Below are 26,707 nucleotides of genomic sequence, written 5' to 3'. Positions count from 1 at the left end.
GCATGAAAGTCCTGATTGTTCCCATGGAGTTTCCGTGTATTAAAATTCGCGTAGCTCGAAGAAAATAACTCGAAGTTCGGTTACCTCGAAGTGAAATCTACTGTCCCGATCTTAATTAACTTATTGTTTTTCGCGGCATGTAGCTCGAATCGAAATTGCAACATCACTCAGCATCTCCGATAAAGCGCGTGTGGACGGCGAAGAAGACATGTCACAAATCTTTTCACACTCGACTGTAAATATTCCCGACCAGAACAATCGCGCGCCCAAAGAAATACCCGGTACACAGCTGACAAGAAAAATCCCAACACCTACCAACATACGTACACGGTATGCACGTAGCACCCTTGCCAAGCAATGGAGTGCTTATGATAGCACTACGCTCTGCCCATCATCTTCTTTTCTTTAACCACTGTTTTAATTCTTGATCATGATAGTCATACCGTGCGCGTAGATTTCTTAACCGTCGTGGTGCACTTGCGAAGGTGTTGACAGTTATATCTTTGGCATTAATCACGGTCCACTGTCCAAACATCAATCTCCTGCGTAGTGCCTTTTTAAACTTTTTTTTTTGCCTTTCACGAAGTATGTTTCATTTATTCTTCCCCGAGAACGCAAGTTTAATTTTTTTTTTTTTTTTCAGCAATGCTATTATGAAAATATTGTGGAATATGATGTGGAAGTACAGGCCGAGCATAATAAAGAATAGAATAGACAGGGCTCCACACTAACTTTTGTCGGGCCACCAGTATCACTGCTTTTTATTTTTTGGTGGTCGAATTTACTTGATATTAAAATCTGGCGACACAAAAAAAAAAAATGGAGAAAAACATTAGAAAAACTAAATCGCTCCTACAAAATATAGAAAAATGAATATTAAGCATTATGAAAGTGATACAGATGCCCATGTCTAAAACAAATGAATAGAAAATCCAATCATCTAGATTCTGTGTTTTAAGATTTAGCAAATAGGCGTATAGATTATTATAAAAGTTGATGCCTATATATTTAGGAGGTCAAAACTTACGTTTGAAATGAAAAAGTGGGAGCATTTGCCGACATTTTTAGCATCCGACATATGTTTTAGCATTGTAAAGAGCCGAAATTTACCGTTATTCATTTCTTATTGTAAAAGCAATCATCCAACATTTATAAGTCTGTTAGCACCTTACGGAGCCGAATATTACCGTTAATCATTTAAAACATACGACATTTATTTCATCATTGTACGGAGCCGAATTTTACTGCTGTCCTTTTCCGAAAGTGAAATGAATCATCTGACAATTATTTTATCATCGTACGGAGCCGAATGTTACTGTTTTTCATTTTTGAACGTCGAAGCTGACATCAGACGTTTATTTTAATATATTCAATATAAATATCCAATATTTTTTTTGCATCATAATGGGGCAGAATGTTATGCTATTCACTCCCAAACATGCCAAACGTAAAAGCAATCATTCGAGATGTATTTTAGCATCTTCCGGAGCTGATGTTATTGCCATTTATTTTCGAACGTAAAAACAAACATCCAGCATCTATTTTATCATCGTAAGGAGTTGAATGTTATTGTTACTCGTTCCGAACGTCAAAGCAAACATCAAACATTAATTATACCATTGAACGCAGCTGAATGTTACTGTTATTCATTTCGAAATTTAAAAGCAAACATCAGTTATTTAAGCATCGTATGGAGCAAAATATTACTGCAACTTCCGAACATAAAAGCGATCATCTGACATTTATTTTAGCATCTTCCGGAGCAGAATGTTATTGCTATTTCCTTTCGAAAGTATAAGGAAACATCCGACACTTATCTAACCATCGTTTGGAGTTGAATATTGTTTTTCATTTCCGAACGTCAAAGCAAATATTCGACATTTATTTCAGCATCTTCCGGAGCCGAATATTATCCTTATTCATTTCCGAATGCAAAATCAAATATCTGACATTAGTTTTAGCACCATACGAAGCTGAGTCTTATCGTTTTTCATTTCCAAAAGTATATGAGCAAACATCCGACATTTATTTTAGTATCTTACGGAGCCGATTGTTACCGCTGTTCATTTTCAAAAGTAAAGGCAAACATCCGACTTTTTTTTGGTGGCGCGATAGGGCCACCAAAATCTTCATTTCTGAAATTTTGATTTCAATTTTCATTCAATTCATTCGTATAAAAGTCGATTCAATTCCAGTTGACAAGCATGCAAACAATCGGTAGGCACTATAACAGATACCATGTTGAACATCGATAAACGTCGGATAAGTCGAAGAAAATTCGACGTACGTACGCGTACCTCGAACCATTTTCTTCAGTCCCGACGACTTCGAGGTATCCGAAGTTGACTGTATTTACAATTGATAATCACACTTAAACACACACACACACACACACACAAAGTGTAAAATGAAGCTCCTTTTACACTTTCACGGACTGCTTCATGGATCACCAGGGATCATAATCCGTGGTGTTTTGGCATGCAACATCATGATTTTCCTCTCAATGCTAGTGTGAATACAATCCTAACTTGGCATCTACATGGACAAGTACAGAGTCTACACTGACAGGCAAGGTAGCAATGTGAACCACGCTGGAAATGTATACAAAGCTAACATAGACATTAAGGAAGAGCACGAATGCAACTGGGTTCCCAGTCCTACACGGATATCCCCAAAATGTTGACAAATGACTCATGCTTGTAGGTGTTCATTTGATAATTTATCCATCTCGGGCAATATGCCTTCAGGGTTACGTGTAGCAGGCACACCTGAAAATCTACAGCACATAACGGTATGCTTCTGCTTGTCGACACCATGAAGATAAAACTCTTAGTTGCATAAACTCTTATTTTGCAGCAACATTACAGCATAAACAAAACACAACAAACCAAAAACAAAATACCAGGAGATGCAAGTGTTTGGGTCAAAAGCTTGGCTTCTCAGGCAATCACTTTACGGACAGTGTGAAAGTAAAGTGTGAGCAATTTTCAAGAATTTTATGAGTTTGTATTGGTAAAATATACAGCATTTCAATCCCAGATTGGATCAATGCTAATACGGACCTCCTGATGTCGTCACAGAGTGTTCTGGGGTGAATATGGAGGCAACAAGGAAGAGTTTAAAATTATTTTTATCCGTGGTGTCCAGGATGAAAAATCAAGCAAGCTTCATTTTTTCCATGGACATACCGAAAGGTCAAGGATCATGCCAGATGACTTCACGGTGTCAAAGCGGTCATGCCGAAAACAGCACAGATGATCCCAGAACGACAATCCATGATGACCTGTGATGTGATCAGTTAAAGTGTAAAAGGGGCTGTAGGAAGCTTCCCAAGAGGCAGAACTATGATAGAGATTTGTTGTCAAAATTCAGGCAAGTGATGAAAGCTCAGACCAGAATAAAATCCAGCTTTTCAGCTTTTTTTTTTTCTTTTTCTTTTTTTGTTTCCAAAGTTTGGATGAAAGTTGGTGGTAAATGGAGGTGCAGCCTTGTCCCAGATGAATATGGTAATACATGTAAGAGAAAGTCTACAATCGTACTATTCTCCCATTTCTTAGCAATTCATTCATATTTATATCAGTAGCTATAGCATTTTGAGCAAGAGGTTCACTACCATGTTTTGAATTACTGGGAAGACCTTTATCCTCTATTGAATGTGTAGATTCATTTTTATTTTGGAAAAAAATTCTGCAAAACCTTTTGAAAAAGCTTTGTGAGATATTGTCTGAGTGCACGTTCTATCTGCTGACTTCTTTGCTTTACTGCCTTGAAACTTATAATACTAATTGTTGTAGATTGGTTTTTTTTCCCCCTTTGTGACAGTCTGTGGTAACAAAAGCAGATAAAAAGAAGACTGGTGTTGAGATTGAGTTTATGACGTACGGCACAACTAGAGATAAGCAAAAGAGTGGGGCATATCTCTTTCTACCAGATGGAGAAGCTCAGGTAAGTCTTTTCTATTTGTTGTAAAGACCTTGTAGATCAATTATTTTATCTGAGCAGCTACTATGAGTCTATTTGATACAAATGTTTGCTCAAACCTAAGGTCCTACTGTACCTGTTTCACATATAGCAGTGTACCCTGATTATTGTGTTAATTTCAAGCTCATGGAAATTACAGACTGAGGATCTTGTATTTGATTAGTCACAGAAATAACAGAGTACCAAAGCCACTGGTCTTGATATGATAAGTGCACAACTGCTGAAAAACTCAGCTCAAGCCATCTATCTGTAAACAGCATCCTCTCTTATTTAAAGGGAAGGTAAACCCAAAGAGCAATGTGGATTGAGTGAAAGCAGCAACATTAGTAGAACACATCAGTGAAAGTTTGAGGAAAATCGGACAATCGATGCAAAAGTTATGAATTTTTAAAGTTTTGATGTTGGAACGGCTGGATGAAGAGACTACTAGAGGATATGACGTATGAGTAGACAACAATACAAAGAAAATATAAAGGAAATTCAACAAAAATTCACTTTTCTAGAATTATGAAAGAGCAATGGACCAACCGCTTTCAGAAACCAGAGGGAATAATTGCTACCCTTAACATATGTCAATATCAAGTTGATGGAATTTGTAATTTTCATGAAAAATGGATTTTTGTAGAATTTTCTTTATATTTTCTTGGTATTGGTGTCCACTCATACGTCATAACCTCTAGTAGTCTCCTCATCCAGCGGTTCCAACACCAAAACTTTAAAAATTCATAACTTTTGCATCGATTGTCCGATTTTCTTCAAACTTTCACTGATGTGTTCTACTATTGTTGCTGCTTTCACTCAATCCACATTGCTCTTGGGGTTTATCTTCCCTTTAACTTGACACTGAGCACTGACAAAGACCTTGTCGATGAAAAGAAGCTAAAAGTTTCCTCTTTCTACAAGGGCAGAAATACAATGTACGTAGAACTGACAAAAACAACTACAAATCTGTTTTTGTTACACTAATTGTCATGAAAATTATAAAAACGTGATAAATGATCAACTACAATCATGATTCTTACCTGCTAGGGGCACAACACTGATACAGTGATTGCTTACTTTTCCGATTACTTGTTGAAACAAATGGATCAAGGAGACTTAAGGATGTTCCTCAGTTATGTATGTGGGCATCCTAGCTGCACAGGTTGGTTAGTGACGTAACAAAGAACGTAGAAACGCACGCACGAGTGATGAGCTGAGCTGAGCAGCCGCTAGTTGGTAGATCGAGCTAGAGTGTAGTACCTACGGATACCCAACTGTTCCCCACTGCAGCTGTGGTGGGCAGCCTCGCTCAGCTTGCCTGCCGACTGTACGCGTTACAATCTGTATGTATTACGCAAAGTTCGGCGGTCCGAGCCGCATATACATGGTCATTGTAGCACAATACTGATCGATAGAATCGTGAAGCTTGGAAGTGGAACTGAGCTGTTTCCATTTTCAATCCATAGATCTGTTTTGTGACATGCAGTTCATTATCTGTTTATCAACATGGCCAAATAGAGTCCTAAGGTACCAAGGCCTATAGGCCCTAGTCGAGGACTAGTACTAGTCTACTAGACTAGGTGTTAAAAATAACAACAACAACAACAAACATATGACACACATTACATCTTTAGGTTTAACAACTAAAATATTCTGGATACATCTGTTAACCTAAATCTAAGTCTAAATTAGATCTAAACTTGTCATTACTAATACAAAATATTTTTTCATTTTTGGTTACAAAATAAAGGGTCATGAAAGTATTACCAAACATGTATTTATCACTTTCACCATTCAGGTATTAATTTTTGATTACCAAATCTAGTGTAACAAAAGGAGAATCCAAGCATTTTTTTTTTTTTTTGGGGGGGGGGTTACTGAAGGTACATCTTCATAGTTTACAACACGCACTTTACCAACCACTGCAACAACCAACAAATGCAATCTACAATCAATGCTATTATATCAAGATTTGTTTTTCCTTTAGAGGACCGTCAGACTAATGCCAAAACTCTCATTTCCTTATATTTATTATTCTTCCTCCAGTATCACTTTCTGCACATGGTTACAGCAAGTGGGTAAAACAAACAAACAAGCATGTCAATGTGGAGTTTTCCACGCTTGCGTCCACATAATATCATTATGGCTGTGCAAGGGAAATAATAACAAAAACGCACATGGACCTTCCTTTCTGAATATTTTTCCACCCATCACTGCAATTGTGACTCATTTTTGTCGAGCCCACAGGAGGTGTGGGGAGACTAAGGGATCGCGTGCGGCGTCTGTCGTCCATCCGTAACGCTACAAAAACTTGAATAACTCTCTACTGAGGACTTCAATTTCAATGAAACTTGGAGGGAAGAGTGGTTATACAAAGTTACACATTTTACCAAACATGAAGGTCATATCAAGGTCAAAGGTCAATTTCAATGAAACTTGGAGGGGAGAGTGGTTATACGAAGTTACACATTTTACCAAACATGAAGGTCATCGCAAGGTCAAAGGTCACAGGCAGAGGTCAATGAACTTTAGGGCCCAATGTTAAGTTTTTACAGCGCATTTCGATTATGGCTCATAACTTTTTATGTATTTGTCTGTTTGTGACCTAACTAGGATGGTAGATGTCCCTCGGAGAATTGAAGGTCACCACAAGGTCAAATGTCACAGACAGGGGTCAACAAACTTGTAGGGCCCAATGTTAAGTTTTTACAGCATGTTTTGATTATGACTCATAACTTTTGATGTATATGTCCGTTTGTGACCACACTTGGATGGTAGATGTCCCTTGGGGATTTGAAGGTCACCACAGGGTCAAAGGTCACTTAAAGGGGTCAACAAACTTTTAGGGCTTAATGTTATGTTTTTATGGCGCGTTTCGATTATGGCACATAAATTTTCATCCCTATGTCCGTTTGTGACCAAACTTGGACGGTGAATGTCCTTTTGGGAGTTGAAAGTCATCACAAGGTCAAAGGTCATAGGCGGGTCAATGAACTTCCAGGAGTTAGAAAAACATTACTTTCTTCTATGTGAATGGGCGAGACACAATTTGGCACTTGCCTTGTGTTTTGTTGTTTTTTGTTGTTTTTTTGAAAAAAAAACATGGAGTTTTGAGTGAACCGCATGAGATTCATGTGTCCTATCAGGGTATCCCTGCGTTGGTTCCTGACCAGATTTGGGGGTCGTACAATGATTTCTCTCGCAAGGAGGCGCTGATAGCAAAAAAGCGAGCACACGAACCCCCCCCCCCCCCCCCATTTTTTTACAATTGTTATACATTAAGTAACCCTTCTTCTACAATTTGATTAAGTTTCATGAAAATGACATGGGTTTTGAATGTACAGCATGAGATTCATGAACCCACCCTGTCAGGCCATCCTTGCATAGGTCCCTGACCAGATTTTGGGGTCTTACGATGATATATATCGCATGGGGGCACTGCTAGCACAAAAAAGAGCTCTTGAGCCCCCACTTCTATTATTTTTCTGGAATTAGTAAGCCTTCTTCGACAATTTGGTCAAGTTTTGTGAAAATGACACTAGTTTTGAATGTACAGCATGAGATTAATGAACCCACCCCGTCAGGGCATCCCTGCATAGGTTCCTTACCAGATTTTGGGGTATTACGATGCTATATATCGCACGGGGGCGCTGCTAGCCCAAAAACGAGCACATGAACACCCACTTTTTGTTATTTTTCTGGAATTAGTAAGCCTTCTTTGACAATTCGGTCAAGTTTTGTGGAAATGACATGAGTTTTGAATGTACAGCATGAGATTAATGAACCCACCCTGTCAGGGCATCCCTGCATAGGTTCCTTACCAGATTTTGGGGTCTTACGATGATATATGTCGCATTGGGGCGCTCCTAGCCCAATAACGAGCACATGAACCCCAACTTTTTATTATACAGGGCTCGTACGCGTCAGGGAATTTCTGGAAAGTCGGGGAATTTAAAAATACTTTTTCCAGAAGCAAAAAGTCAGGGAAAGTCAGGGAATCCATCTATTTCTTCTGGAAAGTCAGGGAAAATCATTCTCAAGATATTTCTTTAAAAATGGTATTTGATTTCTCTTAGCAACAAAGGAAAAATAGTTTGTCACATTTGTGGTTTCTCGTATTAAAACTGTTTTCGTAATAAACTCCACGCAGATATTGTGTCTATTGCGTCCTTCATGTGCATGTGCACGTGTACTTGTGTGTATGATTAGCTTACTCGACGGACGATATCGCAACCTCGTGGTTGCTTATTTCCAAAGGCGCAATTATCGCAAGTCCGCATTTAGGCTGCACATGCGAGCTCTAGATAGCTAGCGCTACTCTGCTGCAGTGCGACCGGCCTATCTCATGGTTGTTTTCTGCAAGTCTGCCTTTTTGTAGGTAGATGTACGTACAGTGAAACCCCGTTATAACGAGGTCCGTGGGACCGGCGATATTATCTCGTTATAACCGTACGCATCAAAAACAAAGAAAAACATAAGCACGATGTCATATTATACCCATCAATGAAAGTTAAGAACATCCTTTGCGTTGTTATTACACAACTATGGATCATTATTATTGAGAGAATAAAGGGAAATCATTTGTGAATTAGACGAAAAAGTACTTAGGGGTTGAAATGAGTTAATATTTGCACATTATGTTCTTGAGAAGTATAGGCCTATATTATTTTCGTGATTCTTTTTACACCTATCTCTTCCTCTTGTGTTGAACCATTTTGAAAGAATATTTTTTTTCGTTTGTGAAATACAGTGTAAAATGATAATGAACAAAATCAGATTGTATAAAATGCGTTTGTTAAGTTTTTCTAAGCACCAGCGCAAATAGAGTAACATACATGCGTTCTTTACCGTAACTTGCGAGGTATTTTTACACTGTTGGTGCCCAGCAGGAATTCAATGATTTCATGAATCATTTCGGCTGTAATCTTGTACAATGTATGATCGTTGCGTCCGAAGGGATTAAAAATGCGTTCTTTATTTTCTTCCGAAAATCTCTTCGCGTTTTGTACGTCCGTTCTTGAAAAATATGCGACAGGATTGAATTTGGAAGGTTAAGATCCTTTTTGCGCAAATCTACCAGGTAGACCATTCTGAAAGAAAGAAAAATCTTCATTGTGAAATGCAGTGTTAAAATTGTGATAATGAACAAACCCAGATCTATTCAAACTATAAAGCGTTTGTTTCTTTTTCTGATTTAGGTTAACATGTGTTATTCAACTATTTTTACGCTACTGTCACCTGGCGAGATCGCGATGATTTCAGAGTAACATACATGCGTTGTTTACCGTTAACTTGTGAGGTATATTACGCTGTTGGTGCCCAGCGGGAATTCGATGATTTCATAAATCATTTCGGCTGTAATTTCATACAATGTATGATCGTTGCACCCGAAGGGATTAAGAATGCGTTCTTTATTTTCTTCCGAAAATCTCTTCGCGTTTTGTACATCTGTTCTTGAACTGTTAGATGTGTTTGTTTCTTTTTCTGAACACCGATTAAGTATGATAGGTTAACATGCGTTATGCAACTATTTTTACGCTACTGTCACCCGGCGAGATAGCGATGATTTCATAAATTATTTCGGCTTTAATCATACACACTCATATTTAAATTATCATTTGTTAAATGATAACGGACAAATCCAGATCTATTCAAAGTATAAATGCGTTTGTTTATTTTTCTGATTTAGGTTAGCATGTGTTATTCAACTATTTTTACGCTACTGTCACCTGGCGAGATCGCGATGATTTCAGAGTAACATACATGCGTTGTTTACCGTTAACTTGCGAGGTATTTTACCCTGTTGGTGCCCAGCGGGAATTCGATGATTTCATGAATCATTTCGGCTGTAATTTTATACAGTGTACAGTGTATGATCGTTGCGCCCGAAGGGATTAAAAATGCGTTCTTTATTTTCTTCCGAAATCTCTTCGTGTTTTGTACATCCGTTCTTGAACTGTTAGAAGTGTTTGTTTCTTTTTCTGAACATCGATTAAGTATGATAGGTTAACAAAGGTTATTCAACTATTTTTACGCTACTGTCACCCGGCGAGATCGCGATGATTTCATAAATTATTTCGGCTTTAATCATAGACACTCATATTTAGATTATCATTTGTTAAATGATAATGGACAAATCCAGATCTATTCAAACTAATAAATGCGTTTGTTTCTTCTTCTGATTTAGGTTAACATGTGTTATTCAACTATTTTTACGCTACTGTCACCTGGCGAGATCACGATGATTTCAGAGTAACATACATGCGTTGTTTACTGTTAACTTGCGAGTTACGCTTGTACATGTATGACGTTTGCAGTGACTCAAAAGGGCATTTCAGGTATCCACATGTCAAACAACTGTCCTGCGGTTCCAACACTCCAATTACAAATTTATGATGAAAAATGACACTGTGAGTAGCAACACAAGTTTCTAGTACTTTCTGAAATACATCTAAATAAGGACTCATATAACATGGATTAATTAACCTACAAATAAAACACGAGCTGAAGCTGGAAGATGGTCAAAAAATGTCTCACAAGAATATTTGCACACTTATGAAAAAGCTCCCTGCATTACCCGACGCTTTCTCAGCAAAAATGCCCAACTGCTTGTCTTGCTAGAACAATTGTCAAGATTGTCACTTGCCTACATATAGGCCTGCTCCATTAAGAGTTACAATTGATCTTCCACTTATTTGTTGAGCATAACTTAGCAAATCGGACATATAATTAACCCTGATCGTAGGTTCGTGTTATGAAGATTTTAAGCTTGATAAAAAGCACAGATTGATAGATAGAGCATAACTTTTTTGAAGAAATGTTTAAGAAACAGTCCCAAAGGCATGCTTTACGTGAGCCAGCTCACAAAGGCATCAAGGCAAGCAGCTCAAGCAAGAGGGCTGGAAAAGCTTGCTGGTGCAATGTACCGAAGAAATCCAAATTGACCTGGTTTGAACCGCATTGACTCGCATCGACCCGCTGCAACCTGCAACGTAAAACCGTATGCCACTCTTTGCCGTATACCACATTGCCTTCATGCAACAGATGATGACATGGTTTACATCCTGGTCAGTATGGGTCGAAGCGGGTTGACACGGGTCGTTAGGGGTTGAAAAGGATTCAGTTAAGGATTTAAAGCGGATATTTATACCGTTCAATACGGGTCAATACAGGTCTCTACGGCTCGAACCTGGTCGATACGGTTTTAATTCCTTATGGACCCGGTTCGAAATCCGGCCATGTGTGAAGGTAGCATAAATTACCCTCCATTCCGGGACTAATCCAGTTCATTTTCACCCGGATCAAGTCAGTTTTGTGACATGGCTGTGTGTGATTGAAGCATCAGAGGTTGTCAGCTGCAAAAGGATATCATTGATTCTGGTAAGCAGCAGCCTCATTTGCTTGTACATTATTGGTGTGTGGGGGGAAGGCAGCCCAACAGGAGACCATGTGGAGCAGGGAAATGTGCAAACGCCGCAAAATGTGCAAACGTCTTGCCGGGAAATGTACTAATCATTTACTTTCATGTATAGCTATATTGTGTATAAAGCTGGTAATCAAAATCCTTGATAGATTTTCAACCAAATTGGCAGGTAGCACCATTATGGCAATGGGATCTCAATTGTTTAAATTATCCCCCCCCCCCCCCCCCGGAAAAAGGGGGAGACCTCAAAGTCTCAGAACTAAGATTTTATCAAAATTCTCCTTATATTCTACAACCAAATAAGATAGAGCTAGTTATAGGTTGGTGCTATAAAGACATTGATGACAGTTAAATGGCAAATCCAGGGATGCAGGGCACGGGGGCCATGCCCCCACCCCCCCCCCCCCAAGCCTCAGAGTCCCTAAACTAGTGCTATGAAATTGCATGTTTATACCCCCGCCAAACGAAGTTTGAAGGGGGTATATAGGAATCAGCGGACGGTCGGGCGGTCGGGCGGTCGGTCGGGCGGTCGGTCCGTTGCAAATCTTGCGTCGCGAACTACTTCCTCAGTTTTCAACCGATTCCCATAAAACTTGGCACAGATGTGTGCCTTGGGTTGTAGATGTGCAAGATGTATTTTTTGACAGTACCCAAAAGTATGTTGCCATGGTAACGGCATATTATGGGCAAAAATGGGTACAAATCTTGCGTCGCGAACTCCTCCCACAGTTTTGATAAATTTTTATGAAATTAGGGACAGATGTTCATCTGAATATGTTAATGTGCAAGACACATATTTCCGGAGTGGCAAAAAGTGCGTTGCCATGGTAACGGCATGTTATTGGTAAAATATAGGGCAAAATGCTTCATGGCAAAACTGCTTCATCAGTGTTCTTCCAATTCTCATGGAATTCATATTGAATGTTTGTCTTAGGATATAGGTCAGCATGACACATTTCTTGACAGTGACAAAAAGTATGTTGCCATGGTAACAGCTCACATATTATGAGCCAAAATGATGGCAAATTTTGTGTTGCAAACTACTTCCTCAGTTTTTGCCCAATTTCCATGAAACTTGGTACAGATGTGTGCCTTTGGTTGTAGATGTGCAAGACGCATTTTTTGACAGTACCCGAAAGTACGTTGCCATGGTAACGGCATATTAATGGCAGAAGATCAAGGAAAGATCTTGCGGATTTAACTACTTCCTCAGTTTTTTGACCAAAGCTTATGAAATGTGGCACACACCTTGATCTTGGTGGGAAGATGTGGAAGACATATTTTTCGGACGTGTCGGAAGCTGCGTTGCCATGGTAACGGCATATAAATGGCAGAAGATCAAGGAAAGATCTTGCGGATTGAACTACTTCCTCTGTATTCGACTGAAGTTCATGAAATGTGGCACACACATTGGTCTTGGTGGGAAGATGTGCAAGACATATTTTTTGGACGTGTCGGAAGCTGCGTTGCCATGGTAACGGCATATTAATGGCGGAAGATCAAGTAAAGATCATTCCTTGGGTAAGACTGTCGTCACGGGGCGGGGGTATTAATCACCTTCAGTGATATTTCTAGTTGATTATGGCGGATTCAGGGGTACCCAGATGGGGGGGGGGGGGAGGGTTAGGGTTAAGGTGTGATTCCAGTCAGGGGAAAAGAAATTGGAATACTTGGGGAAATATGTTTATAATCCAATGGAATGAAAAAGCCTGAAAACAACACTTGACTATGTTTTATAGTAAACAATAATTGGAAACACCCAACAAAGTTTTGCATTCGCTCACACCTTCTCTTGAGAAGATGAAAGTATTCCCTCTCCCCTGCTAGATAGTGGAAGTTTCCATAACCAGCCCAGCAAGTTTTTGGAGGTACATACATGCACTAGTACACATTTGTTCCGAGTAAGCAATCAATGAACGCTGAACATTGCATAGTTATGAATCCTTATCGTGCTGGTGACCAGCTTGGTACTTCAGCATGTGTCGTAATGTTATGCTTAGGGCCTGTAGGCCTCACACATCGGTGAGTTTATTTCAAAATAGCAAAAAGAGGGAGGTTGAAAAAATATGAATTCTGATTTTTTTAAAATATGAATTTTGGAGCTGCTGAGTAATAATTTGTGCTTCCAAAGGTTGGCAACTCTGTGTGTGTGTGTGTGGGGGGGGGGGGGGGGCTCATTTTAACAAATTAAGATCATATCACCATAAAGATGCTATCTGCCAAGTTTGGTGAAGATGTGGAAAATCCCCCTCATCCCCCTCACCCCCTGTTATTGGGTTTACAAAAAAATGCTGGAAACTAAAAAAAACAAAAAACAAAACAAAAAACTGGTGGTTGCTAGGAAGTGGTAAAGATGGTAATGGTTCATGCACAGCTTTGAGACTTTCTCTTCCATCTATACATAAGGCAAAAAAAAAAAAAAAAACCCGCCCGACCCTAAAAATTCCGCTGACCCTATGTTTTTTTTATTTATTTTTTGCTATCGATATCAAGTATCTTGTTGATTGCGATCACGATCGCCAAAACCCGCAAATGGAAACGGCTCTGGGGATGTACGAGGGAGAGCTAGCTAGCGCCTAGCCTAATATAATAGCCTCGCTTGATCAGTACGTCGTCTGTTTCCAACACGGAGCGTACTCTATCAAGATTTATACAGTGTATTTGCATTCAGACTGCAATGTATTGTGTACAGTTTTGCCATAGGTTTCTTGTGTGGAAAACTTACACAAATCTGTATATGTGGGACTGTATTAGAGATCGCCGTGTGCGATGAAAAGATTGTACACATGGGTCAATTTGCATCTATCTTTGGATCTAAGTCAAAATAGTAAAATATGAAGTGAAAACATTCAGGATAGGGATTTCAACATCTTCAAATTCTGTGAAGGGATATACAATGTAGTTCCAGTAATATCGGCCTCATAAATGATTTGTAGAGTAGATGAACACTGCACATTCAGCGCAGCAGTTGTAACTGTTTAACTGTTTACTGTTTAGCAGTACAATGGGTCTCTAGTTTTAGCCGGGGCCAGCGGGACAGGTGTAAGGATCTACGGAGCAATAGGGTTACAGTAGCCTTCTGCTGGCTGCCTGAAATGAAGCTGTACAGTCTTGATTTTGGTGTAGTATGTTGACTGTTTATTGTTATTACACAGGAACCATCACTATGCGAAACTTTAGTTCAACGCAGGGTGATCATGGAGTTATCATGTTAAAAATGAAATAAAATAAAGAGTCTTCATATGGGATTTCCTGGCATTTGACGATAGAATTTACACATCTTAGAGCTGTTGTAAAAACTACAGTCAACCTTGCCTGTTATATTAAAGCCGAATTTGTTATAGGACTGAAGAAATGGCTTAGATTTAAAGAAGATTTGTCTTTAAAACAATAGAATATAAAGAGAAGAGAACTTTATGAGACCTTTGACTTAATAGGCGATTATTCGACTAAAGAAGGTTCACTGTACTATTTTTTTTTTTGGGGGGGGGGCAGGGGCAGTCGCTGAAGGGGGGGTACTCGATCTGGGGGAAACTTTGGGAGGGATTTATTAAAAGAAAAAAAAAAAATCCCCACCAACCTACCCTATTTTTCAGTGACCCGTTACTCCAATGCAACATATTTTTTTTTTGGCCTAAAATACAGGTAGCAAAAAAAAAAAAGCGGCCCTCCCGACCCTATTTGAAAATCTCATGTTACACCAATACAACATTTTTTTTTCTTTGGCCTAATATAGGTGAAATGAATGGTTTGCACATTTCCCGGTGGCTTTTGCACATTTCCCAGCAAAATCAAACATTTCCTTGCAACATCGAACATTTGAGCATTTCCTGGCAAGACGCTTTGCACATTTCCAGGCGTGTGCACATTTCCCGGTTCCACAGACCACTCTGATTATGCAATAAAATCATGTTATTTTTGATAATGGGTAATGCAAATAGCAATACATTGACTTTATGAGTTTTAAAAGTGGAATGGTATTAATCTATAAAATGTATTACTTTTTTTTTCAGGCACTTGACTCCTCTGCCCATGTGCCAATTAGGGTGACCCGGGGACCATTGATAACTCAAGTGGAGGTCATGTTTTACTGTGTTAAGCATACTATTGCACTCTCTAATACTCCAGGTAAGTAGCATGTTGAGAAACTTTGCAGAAGTACACAGTCCACTAATGTTGCTCATTATGTTTGCAAGTTGTTACTTCAAAGATAAATAAAGCCAGAATGTCATAATGTAATTTGTTATTTCATTTTTTTTTTTCAAAAAGTGCCTCTTTTGTGCAATCTATATTAGTGAGATGAGCCCAAATGTCATGATTTTACGGCAGTCCCTGTAATGTGCTCCCAAAAGCGTTTGGTCATGAGAGTACTGGTAGTAGACAACAGGTACATGCATGTACACTTTTGTGTCCAACATGTCTATCAAGCATGTATGTGTAGATAATTTACTGTCAAAAAGCCTTCGTGCCAAATTATATTCTGTCACCTGAACCCTCAGTACGACCAAACTGAACATCAGAACATTCAAATATATTCCAAGTTTCATTAAGTTTAAAAGGTCCACATCAAGCATACTGCATTCAAAAAAAGACCACCAAGCAATATACCTTGGCTACAAACCTCTGAAAATCCTAAAACATGATGCTGTACAGAAAAAATGAAACAAAACAAAACAAAATTATAGCCCAGGAACTATTAATCCTGCTGGTCTAGACCTGTAACTTTCAAAAGGGAATGTGATAAGAAGCATCACGAGATATGTATTTTTCTTTTCTTTCTTAAATTTTCATGAACATCTGGGCACCATTTCATACAAAAGTTGATATGATAGCAACTCTTGCTGGAATGACAATTATCAAGGTAATGACAGGCATTCAGCTTCCTGATCAGCTGTTGCTATGAGAAGTTGCCATTCCAGCATGAGTTGCTAGTAATAGTCTGTTAAGCGCATTGAGATCCTTAACAAGTGTGAAATATCCTATACAAAAACCAGCTCTTATTATTATTACTAGCAGCACCTGTGGAAATCCATGGGTCTGAGGGCTTTTTATTTTTTCATGTATGATTTTCTACATTTTTATTGATGAAATGAAATAAATGTTTCCTCAATTTGTTGTCAAATTGTGCTCTCTTCTACCCGCCACTTTCTGAATTCGAGTTTCGAGGGGTTACAGCAGCACCCCTTGAAATCCAAAGGTTGTCTTGTTGTCCCTCACCCCCCCACACACACACACACATATACACACTGACACACACACACATACAGATTTCCACCCCCTCCCCGCAAAACAATAAACAAACAAAAACAAAAACAAAAATGCTTATGACATTCCCTGAAAGTTCTGCCCACTGATTCTTCCCATCGAAACGGGGAAATGCCTTTGACATCAACACAACAATTCTAGGACATGTCCGTCACTTTCAGTTAACATTACAACATCCAAAATTTTTAGTGAGGAGTCCTGTGGATTTCTTGAAGTTTGATATAATACCACCATGTAGATCCACAAAGCGACATTCTGACCGGCTGCCCCAGGCTACTTGTGTGTTTAATGGAAAGGTAATGATTGACGCGGACATGTCCCAGTAAAGTGGATATTCAGCCATCCTAAACAGTCTGAGAACAATGATACCCAATTTGAGAATAAACTCAATGTCTTACCTGAGCTGCACAGGATCCGACACGCCACACACAGGCACAATAATAGGCCCTCCATTGTATTGTGCATACGGGCCACTCTCACTACCAACACTATTCGCGATGCTTTGACAGTGAAAACGCTGTCTTAACACAGTGATTTTGTCGTCCTGTGGTTGTGCTTCTGTCGTGAAAAAGTCGTGGTTTTATTGTTATATCGCTGTTAACTTGATGAGTTAATTATGACTTGACTTGATGACTTGATTACTACCATGGCTTACCGTTAGATGACATACATTGTTTGAAGTCCCTCAATTCATCGCGCTTTGTACACAATAATCGCTTCAACTGCGAAGCACGATGAGGACGGAAAAAACCCCCCAATATAAACTGTAGCGAAAGTGCACGATCAGACTCTAGGTCTATTCTGAAAACATGCATCTTATCGATCGCTAATTTTCCGTCACAAATTACATGGTCAAATGTGCAACAGAATCATTTGCATTTTACGTAAAATAAATGTTTTAGACCTCGGTGAACGCAATGACAACGCAAAGCGTGAACTCGTAAATCGGAGAAACAGTAAACACCCTACCTCACTCAAAACATCTGTATCCTCTCCCTTAATCTGCATCGATTTCCACTCCACATTTCACTTCGATAGAGTTGGTAATCCGTTCCTGTCGCCGTAACGAAAATGTCACGAACATCAACGGTACTGAAAATGACTTTCCGAATATTCCGATGTATCAAGGCAGGGCTCGACACTAACGGTGGCCCATGGCCACCAAAAACGCACGTCAGGCCCCCAAAATTTCAGAAATGAAGATTTTGTCGGATGTTTGCCTTTACTTTTGAAATTAACAGCGGTAACAATCGGCTCCGTAAGATGCTAAAATAAATGTCAGATGTCTGCTTTTCATTTTGGAAATGAATGACGGTAACATTCGACTCCATATGATACTCAAATGAATGTCGGATCTTTGCTCATACTTTTGGAAATTAATAACGGTAAGATTCAGCTCCGTACGGTGCTGAAATTAATGCCAGATATTTGATTTTGCGTTCGGAAATGAATAAGGATACACTGTGATATTCAGCTCCGGAAGATGCTGAAATAAATGTCGAATGTTTGCTTTGACGTTCGGAAATGAATAATAATAATATTCAACTCCGTATGATGATAAAATAAATGCCGGATGATTGCTTTTACGTTCGAAAGTAAATAACAATTACATTCAGCTCCGGAAGATGCTAAAGTAAATGTCGAATGATCACTTTGACGTTCGGAGATGAATAACATTAATATTCAACTCTGTCCGATGATAAAATAAATGTCGGATGCTTGCTTTTACTTTCGAAAGTAAATAGCAATTACATTCGGCTCTGGAAGATGCTAAAATAAATGTCAGATGATTGTTTTTACGTTCAGAAGTGAATAGCAGTAATATTCTGCTCCATATGCTAAAGTAACTGTCAGATATTCGCTTTTAAATTTCGAAATGAATAACAGTAACATTTAGATGCATTCGATTGTAAAATCAGCATTTGATGTTTGCTTTGACGTTCGGAAATTAATAACAATAGTATTCAACTCCGCAAGATGATAAAATAAATGTCGTATGTTTTCTTTTATGTTCGAAAGTAAATAGCAATAACATTCAGCTCCTGAAGATGCTAAAATAAATATCGAATGATCCCTTTGACGTTCGGAAATGAACAGCAATAATATTCAACTCCATACGATGATGAAATAGATGTCTGATGTTTGCTTTTATGTTTGAAAGTAAATACAATAACATTCATAATAATCTATAAGCCTATTTGCTAAATCTTAGAGCTCAGAATAACGGTAAGATGATTGAATTTTCTATTCATTTATTTTAGACATGGATACCTGTATCACTTCAGTAATACTTAATATTAATTTTTCTATGTTTAGTAAGACCAATGTAGTTTTTCTTGGGGGTTTTTTGGGCCACCAGATTTTATTTTTGGGCCATCAAAAAATAAAAATCAGTGATTTTGGTGGCCCGATCAGGCCACCAAAAATGAAAGTTAATGTGGAGCCCTGATCAAGGTCATTGGCATGATTAGCCCGATCAGACACCATGTCGTTTTTACTACGACTGGGCTGTGTATAGTTATGCCATGATAAATGTGGATGTACAGTATACAAATGACGCACAGGTCTGAGTGCGTCAGTCGGAATTGTGTGCATAAGGTAACTATGGAATGCTTAACCCACGAGGCGAAGCCGAGTGGGTTTAGGCCAAATTCCATAGTTACCGCATGCACACTATATTCCGACTGACGCACGAAAAGACATGTGCGTCATCTGATTTATAGAATGGGTAATTTTCTTGCCAAAAACCCATTTTTATATCGTGTTACCCGATGACAAAATTACTGGATGCTTTTCCTTTTGGCTTGGCATAGACGACCATGTATCAGTTTTTTACTGGACGCACGGCCAGCCATGCATCAGTAAATACTGATGCATGGTTGTTTTAGCCAATAGGCGTCTCGTACTGAGTGCACGAACGCTTGCTTAGTGCGCGAACCTTTGTTACAAGTACGCGTACTCTTGCTACAAGTGCGTGATAACATGTTTACCACTGTGACTCAGCGTGCGGCCAGTAAAAATCAACACATAGCTCTTGACCAATGAGATCACAGGATTCTCGTTACCCATTCTATAACGAGAGTTATCAACATTTAAATTATGAAGGAAGCGTGATCGTTCGTATTTTGTCATGAGGGTATATAAAATTCAGAAAAACATCCATTTCTCCCGTGCCGTGTGGCGGAATCCAAATGACTTTGTCACAAACTACATTCGAGTAAATCTCTATCAACGAACCCTACCACGCCACACTACGTTGTATTTAGCTAACACGAGTCCATGAGAGTACTGCGTTGGCATCAAAGAGGTTCTATTATAGAACCTCTTTGGTTGGCATGCATCCACGTGCGTCCGCACTACCAGTGAGCTGTCGGTGCAGGTGCGCAAAGCGCTTGTACAAAGTGATGCATGCACCTGATACTCTGGCGTGAACCTTCCTTCTCTATGAATCATGCCTGACACAATATGAATGTGACGACCGAACAAGATCGACGCGACGGGTACCAAAGTGTCGATCACGAATTAACTAAAAATGGACTAGTTTTCACACTAATTATGCCTGCATGGATAAGAATTTCAGTACAGCCTTTTTATTCACTTCCAATATGGGGTCTGTAGGCCTATCTATCCCTGAAGTACTTTGTCTCATGATTCGATGGAATACATGTACAGTCACCCTCGGATACCTCGAATTCGTCGGGACTGAAGAAAATGGTTCGAGGTACGCGAATTTCGAGGTACGCGTACGTCAAATTTTCTTCGACTTATCCGAAGTTTATCGTTGTTCAACATAGTATCTGTTGTAGTGCCTACTGATTGTTTGCGTGCTTGTCAATTGGAATTGAATCGACTTTTATATGAATTAATTGAATGAAAATCGGAATTGAAATTAAAATTTCAGAAATAAAGATTTTGGTGGGCTGATCGCGCCACCAAAAAAATTCGGATGTTTGCCTTTACTTTTGAAAATGAATAGCGGTAACAATCGGCTACATAAGATGCTAAAATAAGTGTCAGATGTTTGCTTTTAATTTTGGCAATGAATAACAGTTATATTCGACTCGGTATGATACTAAAATAAATGTCGGATGTTTGGTAATACTTTTGGAAGTGAATAACGATAAGACTCAGCTCCGTATGGTGCTAAAACTAATGTCAGATATTTGATTTTGTGTTCGAAAATGAACAAGGATAACATTGGGCTCCGGAAGACGCTGGAATAAATGTCGAATATTTGCCTTGACGTTCGGAAACGAAAAACTAATATTCAACTTCATACGATGGTTTGATAAATGTCGGGTGTTTCCTTATACTTTCGAAAGGAAATAGCTATAACATTCGGCTCCGGAAGATGCTAAAATAGATGTCAGATGATCGCTTTTGTGTTCGGAAGTGAATAGCAGTAATATTCTGCTCCATACGATGCTAAAAATAACTTTCTGATGTTTGCTTTTAAATTTTTAAATGAATAACAGTAACATTCTACTGCGTTCAATGGTAAAATTAATGTTTGATGTTTGCCTTGATGTTCGTAAATGAGTAACAATAATATTCAACTCCTAACGATGATAAAATAAATGCTGGATGTTTGTTTTTACATAATAAAATGAAAGTAAATTGCAATAACATTTAGCTCCGGAAGATGCTGAAATAAATGTCGAATATTTGCTTTAATGTTCTGAAATGAATAACAATAATATCAAACTCCGTACGATGATAAGATAAATGCCGTATGTTTGCTTTTACGTTAGAAAGTAAATGGCAATAACATTCAGCTCCGGAAGTTATTAAAATACATGTCGAATGATTGCTTTTACGTTTGGCATGTTTGGAAGTGAATGGCGGTAACATTCTGCCCCATACGATGTTTAAAAAATATTGGAAATTTGCTATTACATTTCGAAATGAATAACAGTAATTAAGCTACGTTTGATAGTAAAATTCATTTCTCTTTCGGAAGTGGACAGCAGTACCTTTCGGCTCCGGATACGATAATAGAATAAATGTCGGATGTTTGAAATGAATAACCGTAATATTCTGCTCCATACGATGCAAAATAAATAACAGATTGTTGCTTTTACATTTGGAAATGATCAACGGTATTAATCCACTCAGTTAGATGCTAAAACAAATAGCGGATGTTTGCTTTCACGTTTGGAAATGGATAAGGATAGCATTCAGCTCCGCCAAGATGCTAAAATGAATGTCGGTTGTTTGCTTTTACATTTAAAAATGATGAACGGTTATATTCGGCTCCGTAAGGTGCTAACATACTAACATATGTTGGATGATTGCTTTTACAATAAGAAATGAATAACAGTAACTTTTGGATGCTAACAAATGTCAGCAAATGCTCCCACTTTCTCATTTCAAACGTAAGTTTCAACCTCCTAGTATAAGCATCAACTTTTATAATAATCTCTGCGCCTAACTGCTATAAATCTTAAAACACAGAATACTTCCAGATCATATACCACACTTTTTTCATAATCGCATTGCTGGAAAAAAAAATCCAGTGCTTGCGTTCTCGGGGAAGAATAAATGAAACAAACTTTGTGAAAGGCCCAAAAAAAAGTTTAAATATAGGCACTACGACCCAGGAGATTGATGTTAGAACAGTGGACCTTGATTAACGCCAAAGATATAACTGTCAACACCTAAGCAGTTGCGCCACGACGGTTAAGAAATGTACGTGCACGGTATGACTACTCAGTATCACGATCAAAAATCAGAACACAGTGGTTAAAGAAAAGAGCGTAGTGTTCACGTAAGCACTCCATTGGCACAGGTGCTATGTGCATATCGTGTACGTGTGTAGTAGGTAGGTGTTGGGGGTTTTTCTTGTCAGCTGTGTAGACCTACCGGGTATTTCTTTGGGCGCGCGATGGTTAAGAATATTTACAGTCGAGTGTGAAGAGATTTGTGACATGTCTCCGCTGTCCACGCGCGCTTAATTAATCGGAGATGCTGAGTGATGTTGCAATTTCGATTCGAGCAACATGCTGGGAAAAACAATAAGTTACATTAAGATCGGGACATTAGATTTCACTTCGAGGCAACCGAACTTCGAGTTATTTTCTTCGAGCTACGCAAATTTTGATACACGGAAACTCCATAGGAACAATCGGGACTTTCATTTTGCACCCGAGGTAAGTGATATTCGGCTTATCCGACGAGGTATCCGACGAGGTATCCGAGGTTGACTGTATTCGTTTCTCTTGGCAAGCACAAAGAGAGAGAGAGGGAGGGAGAGAGAGAGAGGAAACAAACAATGAGAATACTGTTTGCGTTCGTTCAATACATTGTAGTTTAATACATTCTTAACTTGAGGCTATAACTTCTCAAAAATTAATTCGTTGCCTTTCCCACGGCCCTCAGAGACTAAAGTTCATGAACTTGCGGTGTGTCTTGTTTATGTTATGTTTGGCACTTAAGGAATGTTTGTATACTGTTAGGCGGAGTGTGTATTCTCCTGTCATTTCTTTCTTCGAAGTCTGAAATGTAATGACCATTGAGTAGGCTCATGTGCTTCCATGTTAATCATGATGCATGCATGCCTGAGTGCGTTCGTTCGTCGTGAACCTTCAAACTTGCTCTACTCAGACAATAATTTCGGGAATTCCGAGGCAACTGAGTAATGTTTCTTTTTTTTTAACCATTAATAAGAACAGATGTAACATGCGAATTGCTAATCGATAAATCAATAAAACTATTGTTCTCGTGCCTCACAATGGTGTGGAGCGTACATTCGTTTTAAATGATGGGATTAAAAAAAAAAAGACGCAGTTTATTTGGTCGACCGTTCACACGTCACCGCGGGGCAGAAGTAAGAGCAAATTCTCTTGGGTTCAGCATGCTGTTCGCGCCAATATTGTGTCTTGTGTCTTTCTTACAATGTACGTGCGAAAAAGTTTGCTAGCGGGTTACAAATCTCGAGTTTTGTAACCCGCTAATTTGTATGCGTGTAAATTCCCCTAATATTCTTATGTTTTCATTTTGTTAAGTAGCATTTTTTTTAGAAGACCTTGTAGGCTTCCTGCCAACCTGTTCAGAATATCAAACGTAGAAAATTCTTCAAATATTCCACCAAGTGTCTACCAGATTGTTGTATTTCATTTGAAAAAATGCAAAAGCTCCCCTGTGTGAGAGGGGACACCCCCTCCTCAACACATTCGACTTCTCTTCACTCACATAAAGTTGGTTACAGTGAAAGACGCACACGTCCATCAGAAGGTGGTTGTAGCCATTCTCATTGTTCCTATCGATCAGTAGGCCTACACATTATCTTTTTCTTGTTTTTTTTTAAAATAAGAATATTGTACCAAATTGTGAATCAGATCGTTGAAATTCAGATCTGTAAATGCAAACTTTCCTCACACCTTCGATCATCATCCATTAAAGTTCTTACACAGTGACAGACGTGCACGGGGGTCACGAGGTGACAGGAAAATCACGATTTTATAGCCATGCCCACTGTCCAAGAGTATTAATTTTCTTACATTTTCTGTTTAAAAAAAAATGTGTACATAATGAATTCCACAAAAACGGTGTTGAATATTAGATCTAAAAATACAAATGCACCCGTGATGCTCTGTCCAACTCTCTGTGCTCTCTATTATGCTCCAGCTGTCCCTCGATTGCATGCTCTTCCCCTCCCGCACACGTAAATATATCATGGATATAGTGCCTATACCTGTTACATCTTCGGACACTGTCCCATACGAGGGTATGATTAACCCCACCCCTCCCCCCCCCCCCCCCCCCCCCCCCCCGAAAAAAATGTATACAGTAATTATATATACAATCGTTACATGGAGTTTCCGCCAGATGTTGCTTATAAGGCCGTGTCACACCTTTCCGGGCAAGCTAACCGGGCTTGTTGCGAGGAGGGATTTTCTGCGGGCGGACAAGAATGTTTGCGAGTTTCGCACCTGTTTCTTACTTACTAGACATGTACTACTTATCTTCTACTTGCGTGTATTCCGTGTGACCTGCGTGAGAGCTTTGAAACCGATCCATTTTCTGTTACGAGCGACTTACAGGTACTGAGATGTACCTGCGTTGAAGTTGCCTGCGAGGTGCTGCTGGTAAGGGTCTCATACTGGTGTTCTGCGTGTACCTCTGTGAGCGAACCCCCATGACTCACTCAGAACAAGTTTTGAGCATGCTCAAGGCCTTGTCATACCGCATCTTGGGAAGTTTTGCAGCTTGACTTGCGGGGAAATGAATTTGCTACCCGGAGCTCTCCGCAGTTGGTCCACACCCGACAGTACCTAGCGCATATCTCGCCTGTAGTTGCCCGGAGGTGCGCACGCAAGTCCAATTTAACCGCAGCCAAGTTTTGAGCATGACCAAAATTTTTTCCAGGCGGGTCGCGGGGATGCCCAGAGAGGTCCACGCAGAACGCCAGTAGGAGGCCCTTAGCAGCAGCACCTCGCAGGCAACTCCCACGCAGGTACTTCGCAGTCCCGTATGCAGCCAAGATAATGACATTCTATGGGAATTCTGCCATTCCTTCAAAGGAATTCCTTCACTGAGTTGTCAGCCCCCACGCGACTGGTACAAAGGTCACACAGTATACTCGCAAGTAGAATTTAAGTAGAATACGTCCAGCATGTAAGACACATACACTGACTCGCCAAAATCCTTGTCCGCCTCAGAAATTGTCCCGTATGCTGAAAAATCCCTACACTCAACAAGCCCGAGTAGATTGCCCGGGAAGGTGTGACAGGGCCTAAACATGGTTGCGGGTAAAAAACATTTTGTGCGCACCTCAGGGCGACTACGGGTGAGATACGTGCTAGGTACTGTCACGTGCGGATCATCTACGGGGACCTCCGGGTAGTCAAAATTGTTCTTTGCAAGTCGCACACAAGGCTTGCCCGGAAAGGTGTGACACGGCCTTTACGCTATAAGAATAAAAAAACGCGTAGATAAGTAACAAGTACTATAGGTATTCTCTTAAATTAAGCTCTTACCATATACCGAGAAGTCACATCAGTCGGGTCACTAATTAGAACTATTCATTTGTAGGGGCCAACCCCGATTTGTATAGCCTGATGTTTGCATTTCATTACAAACGGTATACAAACTGTTTCTCGACATAAAAGCCAAGGTGCTCCCTGCCCCATCGTAGGTTGTCTTTAACAATGACCCGGATATTTGTTAACTCCTTGCGGCTGGAAGCTTTTGTGCTTGATGATATCAAAAGGTGGGGAACGGCGTTGAATCGCTGAGCTGCGCATGCATGACCGAGCTGTGCTGGTATAATGGTTTGGTCAGGGGGGTGGATCTTTTCCACCTTCCTAGTTCGATGTAGAAGGTAACATGGACATAATAGTGCACTTCGCCGTCAGGAAATGACTAACAGTTATTTACTGTTGATCACCACATCCTCGAAGTAGTATTCACAGTAATTTCACAGTTCAAAATTTAACTTCCTTTAATCTTGTAAGCAGTTTATAGCATGCAATTCGGTCAAACGTGAGATCGTAAGAGTTTTTCATTGTCATGCTCATGTATATATTACTCGAAAATTTCAATAAATGAAATTCTTGCCTCGTATTGTTTTTATTACAACTGATTGAAATATTGTTCTATATCGACGTAAAATGTGAATTCGTGAATACAAATGAAAATTACTTGACTGGACATGCATGGGCACTTATAATCTGATATATCTATCCACAAAGTATTATACCTGAAGATTATCCCGTATTAATTTTATTCAATTTTGTCAAGAATAGATAGAATTACATTATTGTTGATAACAGTATTTATGATGCTGTTGTATTACGATAATTTACCTTTCACTGTAAGAATCGTAATATTGTTGTTAATGATAAATGTTGCTGTAATCACTAACGAGTGCCGCATAGTTACTTCCCCGTGCAGTATACGTCGTTTCATTCCACTATAAATTCCAGTACATTTATTGCAGTTCTAACTCTACACCATTAGTATGTTGTTTGCAACAATACTCTGTCGTATTTTGAACGGGCCAAGACATGATCACTAGCCCTGCGTATTACTGGCAATGTTTGATGATGTCGCAGG

General features: G+C 39.3%; 1 protein-coding gene across 1 annotated transcript in view; it reads left to right on the top strand.

Annotated features, from left to right (window-relative positions):
* The window catches only part of LOC139721525 (alpha-mannosidase 2x-like), a 220,830-nt gene that overhangs the window by 110,359 nt on the left and 83,764 nt on the right, over positions 1 to 26,707 (top strand). Inside the window, exons 16-17 of the mRNA XM_071632875.1 lie at positions 3,823 to 3,945; positions 15,400 to 15,514. Coding sequence (XP_071488976.1) covers positions 3,823 to 3,945; positions 15,400 to 15,514 — 238 coding nt within the window. The remainder of the gene's footprint in view (positions 1 to 3,822; positions 3,946 to 15,399; positions 15,515 to 26,707) is intronic.

Source organism: Diadema antillarum, unplaced genomic scaffold (genome assembly GCF_040938485.1).
Source record: "Diadema antillarum isolate AM-2024a unplaced genomic scaffold, OU_Dant_1.0 scf00000001, whole genome shotgun sequence".
Taxonomy (NCBI): domain Eukaryota; kingdom Metazoa; phylum Echinodermata; class Echinoidea; order Diadematoida; family Diadematidae; genus Diadema; species Diadema antillarum.
The sequence above is the reverse complement of the archived record's forward strand: the minus strand, read 5'-3'. Positions and strand labels throughout refer to the sequence as shown.